General features: G+C 39.8%; 1 protein-coding gene and 1 pseudogene across 3 annotated transcripts in view; both read left to right on the top strand.

The window, feature by feature from the left end:
• The first annotated feature begins 1,514 nt into the window (after nucleotides 1-1,514).
• The window catches only part of LOC145814372 (pentatricopeptide repeat-containing protein At5g56310 pseudogene), a 35,420-nt pseudogene continuing 25,166 nt past the window's right edge, over nucleotides 1,515-11,768 (top strand). For both annotated transcript variants that reach the window (XR_014357669.1, XR_014357668.1), the window contains exon 1: nucleotides 1,515-3,764. The product of XR_014357669.1 is annotated as a pentatricopeptide repeat-containing protein At5g56310 pseudogene, transcript variant X2 (transcript). The remainder of the gene's footprint in view (nucleotides 3,765-11,768) is intronic.
• Nucleotides 9,197-10,221, top strand: LOC145814163 (uncharacterized). The gene is made up of 2 exons (XM_082910684.1): nucleotides 9,197-9,589; nucleotides 9,682-10,221. Exons 1-2 carry the CDS (start codon nucleotides 9,197-9,199, stop codon nucleotides 10,219-10,221), a joined length of 933 nt encoding a protein of 310 aa, XP_082766810.1.

Below are 11,768 nucleotides of genomic sequence, written 5' to 3'. Positions count from 1 at the left end.
TATTTACATTTTGTCGCTTATTGAATTATGTAGTAATTTGTATTTGTACATTGCCAATAAGTAGATATTTATATTTATGTTCTTTATTATTTCTTAATATATTCTCATAATTTATTTATCCTATACTATATTCACAATTTTTAATTTCTAAATCTCATATGTATTTACTTTTTAAATGAAAAGTTAATTTTTGATATATTTCTTCTTTATATCAATTTCAAACTAATTTATTATTAAATCTTGTAAAACTCTTCTTTGGTTTTACACCGCCTTTTTAAAGGCTATTTGCACTTTTAAGTCTAGCAATTCTATAGCTATAAGTCACTAAAGACTGTCCTGATACAATAGTTAAATGAACATTTAATTTATTTAGTTGATTTTCTAATTCAAAAATGAAAATTCTAATAGGCACAGCCTTCAAAGGGGTGTACTATACACACTTATAGTTATACTATTTTTTTTTTTATTTTTAGTTTGATTAATTTTTTTTTTTAGTTATGACATTATTTTAATTATAACTCATGAAATTTTTAGTTATATTTTATGTTATGTTTAGTTAAGATATTTTTTTAATTATGACAAAAAAGGTAAGAAATTATGTCATTTTTTTTTCTTCTTTATAGTGTTTTCCTTAAAAAAATATATGTTAAACTATTATTTATTTCAGCTCTTATTTCTGTGATCAAAAGCATAAGGTGGAGTGAAACAAACCTAGATAGGGTTTTATAGTAATTAATCAAACTTTTAAGCTGATGCATTATTTATATTTTAAGATTGAGGGCTAAATTGATTTGATTTTGAAAATTAAGGGACTAAACTGCCACACAGCTGAGTTTAAAAAAAAAAAAAAAAAAAAAAATCTACCACAGTTGAAACACGTGTTAAACTTGAGGGCTAGGGCTACATTTTGCTTTTATTTATTTATTTTAAGTGCCTTAATTAACATTTTTGGAGAAATAGGAGCATCTCCAACCCATCCTCTATGACTGTATATTTGAAAGATTTGCTCCTTCAACCAATCCTTTAAATGTATTTCTATTTGAAAGAAGGATTGGTTGATCCTCCATATTTAGAAGGAGGATGAAAAATAGAGTATCATCTCTAAAATACTATTCATTCTATATTTTTTTATTATATTAAAAAATAACTTTTGATATGTAAATTTAATTTTTATAAAATTCACATCATTAAAAGGGGTGAAATTATACCTTTAAAATGTGTATAAATTATATATTTTACAAGAATTTCAAAATTAAATATTTGTTAATGAACAAAAATTATTTATTTTTTGATGAAAATATTTTTGAGAGAAATCTTTAGAGAAGAAAATGATGATTAATGCTTAAAAAAAATGTCCAATAAGTTAAAAAAATTAAAAAATTAAAAATTACGGTTGATAACAACCATTGGAAAGAAAATGAAAGTTTGTAATTGAAATTTAAATAAAGAGTAACATACTTTATACTTACGTTTTGAATAAAAAAAAGTTATTTTCGTTCTCTTGGTGCGAGAATTGGGTCGGAGGTGCTCTAAGACAGCAGCTACAACCTAGAACTTTACAATTAGATCATCATCCAATCCATAATAAGAAGCGAAGCGAAGCGAAGCAAAGCAAAGCAAGTGCAAATTTGCACAGCTACTTGTCCGTCGTGTCTATGGGAATAATATCACCCTACGCCTCTATTAAACGCCACCGATTTTTGTGTACAAGTAGTAGTAGTAGTGGTAGTGGCGGTACAACTAGTTCAACGACAAGAAGAAGAGAGCAACAACGACAACTCCTCCTCCAGCTGCTAGTAGTGGTGGGGGACGCGAAGCAGCTGTATGAAAGCCATGGTATGATGGTGCGCAGGGGTCTGGATCTGGATAACCTCCTTCTCAGCAGATTCATTGGCGCATCCTCCGCCCTGGGCTCGTCGGACTACGCTTATTCGGTTTTCAAACACAGGATTAAAATGAAGCCAGCTGGGGGGAATGGGCCTGACATTTACCTGTACAACACTATGATCAAGGCTCTCTCTACTCGTCATTACTGTCAACCCCAAGATGCCATTCTTGTTTATAACAATATTCAATCACTCTCCCACTTACGACCCGACACTTACTCCTTCCCCTTTGCCTTGAAGGCCGTCCCCCGACTCGGACTCATCGAAGACCAAAACCAAATCCAAGTCGGCCGACAGATTCACTGCCAAGCCATTGCCACTGGACTACACACCCACCTCCACGTCTCCACCGCCCTTATTCAAATGTATGCTTCCTGCGGATGCCTCCCTGCCGCCCGAAAGCTGTTCGATGGAATGCTTCTTACTACTACCTCCTCCTGGAATGCAATCATTGCTGCCTACGCCAAGGTTGCTGATCTTGACACTGCCCGTCAATTGTTCGACCGCATGCCCCTCCTCCACAGGAATGTTATTTCTTGGACTTGTCTCATTTCTGGATATGCTCGGTCGGACAGGCCCAGCGAGGCTATCCTCTTCTTCCGCAGAATGCAACTTGAGGGTGTGGAGCCCGACGAAGTTGCTTTGTTGTCTGTGCTCTCAGCTTGTGCCCGTTTGGGTGCCCTTGAGTTGGGGGAGTGGATCCATAACTATATCCACAAACACACCCACAGGCTCCGCAAAAATACCCTCCCTCTCAACAATGCTCTCATAGACATGTATGCCAAATCTGGCAACATTCGAAAGGCCACTCAAGTTTTTAAAAGCATGAAGCACACTAGTATCGTAACTTGGACTAGTATAATTTCTGGATTGGCATTGCACGGGCTTGGTAGAGAAGCCCTGCAAGTGTTCTCTCTCATGGAAAGGGCTCAAATTAAGCCAAATGACGTCACCTTCATTGCTCTTCTTTCTGCTTGTAGCCATGTTGGATCAGTTGAAATGGGCCGATGGTATTTCAATGTCATGCATTCAAGGTATGGGATCAAACCAAAGATTGAGCACTATGGTTGTATGATTGATTTACTAGGACGCTCTGGTTGCCTCCAAGAGGCACAGGAACTAGTTGCAGGGATGCCATTTGAAGCTAACGGAGCTATATGGGGGTCCCTTCTTGCTGCCTCTAGAATCCATGGAGACGTGGAGCTCGCGGAACGATCTTTGCAACATCTGATGGCGGTGGAGCCCCATAATAGTGGAAACTATACAATTTTATCTAATGTGTATGCTGGTCTTGGTAGGTGGAATGAATCTGGGATGATGAGGAAGGTGATGAGGGACACAGGTGTCATAAAGGTGTCAGGTGGGAGTTCCATTGAAGTGAATAACAGAGTTCACGAATTCAGTGCAGGAGACAGATTACATCCTCAATCTGACAGGATATACAAACTTCTCTCCCTGATAATTGAACAGTTGATGATGGCAGGGTACATGCCTGAGGAACATTGGGGGATGCTTGAATCTGAAGATGGATGCTCCAATTCTTAGCTCTACTTATGCAAGATCTTGTTTAAAACTAGGTCTGGGTAATCATGAACGAAGATTGCGACATAACCTACATGAATATTACCCTCCTATCAAAACTTGTAACAATCATTTGGCATCAAAGCTCAAGAAAATTCAACTCGCTTTGGAAGATGTACCCTTCAAGAACTGAGATCCACCTAATGATCAGATTTACAAAATCAAGCAATTCTAAACGACTCTTAGGTTGGCTACGATTTTCATACAAGAATATCAGTTTGTGGGTTTCACTCAACATCTTGGTAGTTCAGGGAGCTTTGCTTCCTGGAATTTTTTTGCCACTCAGTCAATAGGCAGGTATTTAAATTTCTATCTTTTTAAGCTACCATATATCTATAGCCTTCATGCATGCATGCATTTTTCTCTCCTTTCCTGTTGCTTCCCTTGTCGGATGTTTGGATCTTGGATTTGTGGAGGGAAAGGAAAAGGGATGGAAATAAATTTAAAGTTATTATTATTATTATTTGAATTGTTGGTTCTGTTAAGAAAATGAATAGATTATTGTTAAAAATAAAAATCAATGTTTTAGTTGGTTACCCATTAAAAATGAATATGTACATTTGATTTTCCTTTCGCTTGACAAATTCAAGATCCAAATATAGTCTTAAGACTGGTAAATTCAAGATCCAGACAAAGTCTTAAGATTGGTAAATTCAAGATCCAAACATAGTCTTAAGATTGATTTGGGAATAGACTATTTTAATAACTTTTTGGCTAAAACATGAGATGAAAATAACTAGTATATTTGGGATGACTTTTTGACTTTTTATGAAAAAAGTGCATAAAGTTGAGAGGAAAGGGAATCTTTGACTTTTTCGTATAGTTCTTTGGCTTTTTTTTTTTTTTTTTTTTTTTAGTGACTTTTGACTTTTTAGCTATTTTATGAGCTTCCCAAACTTGCCCTTAACTTTCTAACTGCTTCTTGGAAATGGTTAGGGAAAAGAAAATTTAAAAGTAACAATTTATCTCCTATTTTAGATAAAGATTAAATTCCGAACTAAGAAAGGAAAAATGATAACTAAAAGTAGAAATTTCATCCAATTTTTTCGTCATCTTTTGTTTCCTTCCTATTTCAGATGGTGACGACATAAGGAAAATAATTTCCATCACGTTTTCTTTTTCTTTTTCCTCACCAAATCCATGAACCAGAAGGAGCTTAGAGTTTACTGTTACTTTGGCTGTAGTATTAAATAATTGGCAAGGCGATAAAGGAGATAAGCAGTATAAAGCTTCATTTGTAGTAGCAACTATAGGAGAAGCTTTAAAAAAATATATATAAATAAAAATAATAAAAAATAAAAACTATGAGTGAAGCTCATTTTACTGTAGTGTGTCCAGACATGCTACTCAAAATGCAGAACCATCAAGCGAAGAAATTCCATACATTAATTTATTGTTCCATGAGGCCTAGCTGGCAACAATATGCTTCTTTCCTAGAAGCAATCTGATGTAGGATACTTTAAGAAAAGAGAAGAGAGGAGAGAGAGAAGAGGGCCACAGCCCTAACACAAGGCCACAACCTAACACACTTAATTCATTAATTTAAAGCTGAATAATACAATGCAAACTCTAATACTTAATAAGTCAAGAAACCTAGTCAAAATAAGAAATTGAATCCTAATGGAATAAGGAAACAAATATTAATAAAATCCTAACCAAAGTAAACTCCTAATTAAGATAAGAGAAAATTGGTGATGAATCTAATCTAAGGAGGGTATAAGACATTAGATCTAATGAATATTTTTTATTGGTGATAGATTCACTCTTTATGAAATAGTTTAGGGGTGATTGTGCTGACACCACTACTTTATCTCTTTACACCCTCCATCTCATTACACCACTAAAAAAAATATAACTCTCATTACACCCCCATAATATTACCAATACTAACCCCAAATTAACCCTTTCATCTCTTTACACCACTTAACTTTTGGAGGGAAAAGAGGGAAACAACAGCAAGGAAGACGAGAGGTTCGGATGCAGACGGCGGGAGGGGTTCGAACGGCGTTGTGGTCTATTGTCACGATCCAAACCCGCCCCTAAGGGTTTAGCATTGTAACCGACCAGTAATCCGTGATTACCAAAGGCCTGCTTAACGGTAATGACAATAATACAATACAAAGGGGCTGGCGGGAGCCAAACAGTAATAAAAAGATGTCCAATAACCTGTGAAAACCTGAATGGAAAGGACTTTCATGGACAAAACCACATTCATAGCCATATACCAAAAACACATGTACAAAGTAGCATACAGGTTAGGGACCTAATCCCCTCATCATAATTGTACAATCAAGTCTTAAACATTCTTTACATTAACAGAGACAAAAAAAAAGGGTAAATCTGAAACACCCCAAAATAGCCTTGACTCGTGTAGGTTCGGAACCTCGATATGAGGCACAATGGCTGGCTTGACAAAACGGGAGCTTAAGTCTGCGCCTTTAGCTTTGGTCCGGTGCTTGGCCATCTACATATATATATAAACTGTGAGCTAAAGCCCAGTGAATAACAAATGCGTAAAGGGGTTAAGAATAAATGTCCTTTCGGTAATTGAAACAGTCATTTGCATCGGTAAATCAGTTATTCAATCAGTGACTCATATTTCAAGTCATGACATTCGGTTGGAAACCATAGCAGTCATACGTGGTACATCCAATAGCAGAACAGTACAGTAGGTCTAAATAAACCGAGCAGTCAGTTGATGGCTATCAAAACAGTAAACAGTAGTAGTTCCAAACATTGGAATTGATAGAGATCTCTGTAACAGTAGCAGTAACAGTCAATTGCTATGGATGCCACGAATACAGTTCGTAAAATAGGACAAGCATTCATTCGGTAAACAATATCATTTCAGAAAGCAGTACATTAATCATTCAGAAAATAATTGTAATTGAACATAGCTTTACAACATTGTTACTCACAGATTACTGGACTATAGGCAGGCTAATCAACGTCCTTAGGTGCCAAACCTACACAGTTGTAGAACGAACACACACTAACTTACACACCCAGAATTAATAACTTAGCCCCTTGCTTGTTTTGGTGTGGTTCTAAATCATTGTCCTCATTATGAGGCCTTAAACATGGCTTAGGAGTGCCTCGGATGGAATGAGGATGCAAAAATGTGTTAGAATGTGTTAGGATATTTTCCATTTTTATTCATTCAGTCTCTTTATTTGCTGTAATGGGCCTTTATTTAGGCCTTAACTTATGTTTATGATTTAATATAAAAGGGTATGATTAACCACTCATACCCTAATCTTTTCTCTTCTAAAATTAACATGGTATCAGAGCTGGAAAAAAAAAAAAAACAAACAAACAAACAAACCGTAGCCGTAGCCGTAGCCGTAGCCGTACCACCACCACGCCACCACACCACCACCCCAGCCCACAAGCCCCCGGCGAAGCCACCTAGGGTTCCGACAGCCCCAGTCGGAGTCACGACTCCAGTCGCAGGCCCCACCTAGGGCTCCGACAGTCCCAGTCGCAGGTCCCTAGGGTTTCGACAACCCCAGTCGAAGTCGCGACTCCCGTCGAAGGCACAAGCGCATCTCTCTCTCGGCTGGCTTGGAGCCCTGTGGTCTGTCCTCGTCGACATCTCTCTCGGTCTCTACATGTAACTTCGTCTTCATCTTTCTCTGTGTCTTCGTCATACGTAAGCCTCTCTGAGTCTGTAATCTCTCTCTGTCTTCTATAACCAAAAAAAAAAAAAATGTTCTATTAAATTTATTTTAAATTCATTATTATTTTTTCCCATCTTTCGGGTTTGTGATTCACACTGGATGTGTTTGTGAGGGTTCCGTCGCGACGTCATTATGGCCGAATTGACTAGTGAGTCTACTACTTCGCAGCCTGCTACACAGGGTGCGAGTCCTGTTTTGACTACTTCGATGACCGATTCTCTCCACCCTGGCCAGAAAATCACCACCTCTCTCTTTAATGATCAGAACTATCTAGCGTGGTCGCAGAGTTTGACTATATTTTTGAAGAGCAAATGAAAGATGGGATATGTTGATGGGCGTGTTTAGGCACCCAGTATCACCGATACTGGTTATGATCAGTGGGAGATTACCAATTCTCTTATCATGGTTTGGTTGATACACTCTATGGTTTCGGAGATCGGTGAAGGATACTTGTCTATGGACACAGCACAAGATATTTGGGAGGCTGTAGCCACTACGTATTCCCGCAAAGGTAATTTCTCACAAACTTTTGAGTTACGGCACTCTATTGACCGGTCTGTTCAGGGTGAGATGACTATTCTCCAGTATTTTGCTTTCCTTAGCAATGGGTGGAAGCGACTTGATCATCTTCAGGACTACAAGCCTGTCTATCTCACAGATTCTGCTGGTTACTGAAAATTTGTTGAACAAGTGTGGGTCTTCAAGTTTTTGGAAGGTTTGAATGTGGAGTTTGATCCTGTTCGGAGTCGTGTGCTTGGCATGGATGCTCTTCCTTCTCTCCAAGAAGCGTTTGCTTATGTGCAGAATGAGGAGAGTCGTCGTTTGCTATGCTTCCGGCTGTCTCTTCTGATCGATCTGCCCTAGTTTCTGTCCCCTCTCGAGATGGGGATCGTGGTTCTCGCCCTCCTTCTGAGAAGGATACTCTCTTCTGTGATTTTTGTCGTCGCCCTCGCCACACCCGTGAGACTTGTTGGAAGTTGCATGGGCAACCATCTGGAGGTCGTGGAGACCGTTCTAGTTCTCGAGGGGGTCGCTTCGGACAAGCTCGAGGCCGTGGGCCCAATGCCCGAGCCCATCATTCTGATACAGTTGAGCCACAGTCCACAGCTCCAGTTGATTCATCTGCTGATATCTCGGGGTTTTCTACTTCTGAGTTAGAGGTTGCTCTTCGCCACTTGCTAAACCGTCGGGCCTCTAGTTCATCTTTAGGTATTATTGCCCAGTCAGGTAACTTAGCTTCTTCTACAAGTGATTTCCTCTCTCATCAAACGTTACCTTGGATTATCGATTCTGGTGCTTCCGACCACATGTTTGGTTCTTCTGATTTGTTCTCCGCGTATACCCCTTCTTCAGAGTAGGATAAAGTTCGAATTGTTGATGGTACCATTTCTTCTGTGTCTGGGAAATGTTTAATTCATGCCACTGCTTCTCTCCCTTTATCTTCTGTCCTACATGTTCCCAATTTTAGTGTTAATCTTTTGTCTTTGAGTTGTATTACTCGGGACTTAAATTGTAGTGTGACCTTTTTCCCTGACCATTGTCTGTTTCAGGACCTTATCACGAGGAAGATAATTGGCAGTAGTAGACACGAGAATGGTCTCTATATCTTGGATCAAGTAGACAAGCTGGCTCACTCATCCATTCAGTTTCCATCTACCAAGGAAGACATCTGGCTGTGGCACCGCCGTCTTGGGCATCCATCTTTTTTGTTACTTAAGCATCTTTTTCCCTCTGTTTTTTTGAAAAATAATGTTTCTGAGTTTCATTGTGAGTCGTGTCAACTTGGCAAACAACACAGAACTTCTTTTGCTCCTTCTATTAATAAAAGTTTAGTTCCTTTTTCTTTGATTCATTCTAATGTATGGGGTCCCTCTCGTTTTGTGTCTTTAAAGGGTCAACGATGGTTTGTCACCTTTATTGATGATTGCTCTAGGACCACCTGGGTGTATCTTATGAAGGACAAATGTGAGGTGTTTTCTGTGTTTCAAAATTTTCATAAAATGCTTTGCACTCAATTTGGGGCAGTTGTCAAAATTCTGCGTTCTGATAATGGGGGGGGGGGAATACATTGATTCTGGACTTGCCAGCTATTTTGCCACTCATGGTATTATTCATCAAACTTCTTGTACCAATACCCCTCAACAGAATGGTGTTGCCGAGCGTAAAAACCAGCATCTTCTTGATATTGCACGTTGTTTATCCTTTGAAATGTGCGTTCCTCGATCCTACTGGGGGGAAGCGGTTCTCATTGCTGCGTTCCTCATCAATCAGCTTCCTACCCAGGTTCTTCGTAAACAAACTCGTCTTCAGGCTTTGTTCGGCTTCCAAGCTTTTGCTGCCTTCTCCATTCCTCCCAAAACCTTTGGGTGTGTGTGCTTTGTTCATAATCATTCTCCTACCCGTAGTAAGTTGGACCCTCGGTCTCTTCGGTGTGTCTCTTGGGTTACTCTGCCACTCAAAAGGGCTACAAGTGTTATCATCCCCCTTCTCGCAAATGGTTTGTCTCTATGGATGTGTCTTTCTTTGAATCTCAGTCTTATTTTCTCTCCTCCCCGGTGTCCCCGTCATCTCTTCAGGGGGAACCTTGTTGTGAAGAGACTCCTGTATCACTACCATCACCATCAGTTATTGCGACTCCTGAGACTATTATTACTGATGATCCAACTATTGAGAATGCTGACTTTCCATCTGCAGTGAAAGACGGCAAAGTGTATGTCAGGGACAAGGGTAGACAGAAAGTTACTTGGGTACAAGAGACCAATTCAGATTCTCCACTGCTATCTTCTTCTTTTGATGAGTGTCCAGAATCCTCTCCTTTTGGTGAACCTCCAGGTAACTCAATTCTTTCTGATCTAGATGTTCCCATTGCTAAAAGAAAGGGGGTTAGGTCGTGTACTCAACATCCTATTTCTCATTTTGTCTCCTACACTAACCTGTCTTCTTCCTATAAAGCTTTTTTGTCTAAAGTTTCTTCTGTGAGTCTTCCTTCCAATTTTCAGGATGCTCTTTCTACTCCTGAGTGGAAGCATGCCATGATGGAGGAGATGAGAGCTCTTGCTAAAAATGGCACTTAGGAATTGGTTGCGTTACCTAAGGGCAAACGACCTGTTGGATGTAAGTGGGCGTACACTGTAAAGCACAAAGTCGATGGTTCAATTGAACGTTACAAGGCTAGATTGGTGGTGTCATAACCCGAACCCGCCCCTATGGGTTAAGGACATAACCGGCCAGTAATCCTGAGATTACCTACGGCCTCAGACCAGAACAGACATAATTTGTCAGAGTAAAGGGGCCAAACGGAAGCAACAAATAAAAACTTTGTCCATAGAGCCGTGCTTATATGCACATCAACAACCATATTCAGTTACGTTAATAACCCACAGTTCAAAAGCACAGTTTTCACATTACAGACAGGATCATCCAAAACAAGTCAACCTATGACAACTATTTACATAGATACATAAAGTCCCCGCCGGCAAGACAAAATGTAATTACATAGCAAAGGCGAGGATAGGTCTCAATAGTGAGACGCAAGGCTGACTTCCTCAAAAACTCGGATTTCCTAGCAGACTTCACTGGGGCTGGGTTTGGGCTTCCCTTGGCTCACCTACAAATACATGAATGAGCGTGAGCGATAGCCCAGTGAATAATATCAAATATGACAGTTGCATAACAATATGTAGAACAGCATGCTCCAAACGGCCTTGGGCCCAATTCGTACTTCTATTTAACGAATATATATAACTATACAAAATTCAGATCAAGTAGTTCTAAACATTCTGGCCTTTGGCCCATTCGGGTTTCCATTCATGGCAAAACGGCCTTCGGCCCATTCACTTATGTCGAAACGGCCTTCGGCCCACTCTTTCATGTCAAAACGGCCTTCGGCCCACTCTTTTGTGTCAAAACGGCCTTCGGCCCACTCTTTCATGTCAAAACGGCCTTCGGCCCACTCATTCATGTCAAAACGGCCTTCGGCCCACTCTTTCATGTCAAAACGACCTTTGGTCCATTCATTTATTCCTGTCAGACTTTTGTCCACAATCCCAATTAACAACTCATAAAGTTTATAAGGGAATAACAATTGGACATTGACAAGCTTTCAAATATTGATATTACTCACAGTGATCGGTTTGTGGATGCGCCCTGGAGCTTGACCCTACACATTTCATGAATACAAAAGGGTCATTAACAGTTCAATCCGTTCTTTAATTCACATATTCCTCTTTAGGCTTTATTTCTATTTCATTAACTTGTTTACAATGTTTAACATATGCCTAAGAGTGCTTACGAGTGAAAGAGAACGGAAAACGAAACACAGAACGCATGAACAAAATTCCAGGAAACAGGGTCCCCGCTCGAGCGTAAACTTATCCGCTCGAGCGGACCCTTAAGGCCTGCAAAAAGTACTGGTTGCACGAAATATGTGCTCGAGCGTGGAATAGAGCGCTCGAGCTGAAAGCCTGTCTACATAACTCCACGCTCGAGCGTGAGGTGTACCGCTCGAGCGGACATCCAATTCTGCAAAAAAATGCTGGGAGCACGATTTTCCCGCTCGAGCGGCCATTACCCCGCTCGAGCGGACCTCAAAAATCTGGGTTTCCCAGATCGTGTTCTTGAG

This window comes from Camellia sinensis, unplaced genomic scaffold (genome assembly GCF_055761805.1).
Source record: "Camellia sinensis isolate YWXY unplaced genomic scaffold, ASM5576180v1 Unanchor1, whole genome shotgun sequence".
Classification (NCBI taxonomy): domain Eukaryota; kingdom Viridiplantae; phylum Streptophyta; class Magnoliopsida; order Ericales; family Theaceae; genus Camellia; species Camellia sinensis.
This window is presented reverse-complemented; position numbering and strand designations above follow the sequence as displayed.

What these genes read in the sequence shown, in the direction of transcription:
- LOC145814163 (XM_082910684.1), top strand. Translation starts at nt 9,197, where the DNA reads ATGGGGGGGGGGGAATACATTGATTCTGGACTTGCCAGCTATTTTGCC. An exon ending in CTCTTCGGTGTGTCTCTTGG is followed by an intron (nt 9,590 to 9,681) that starts GTTACTCTGCCA and finishes TTTGAATCTCAG; the next exon opens with TCTTATTTTCTCTCCTCCCC.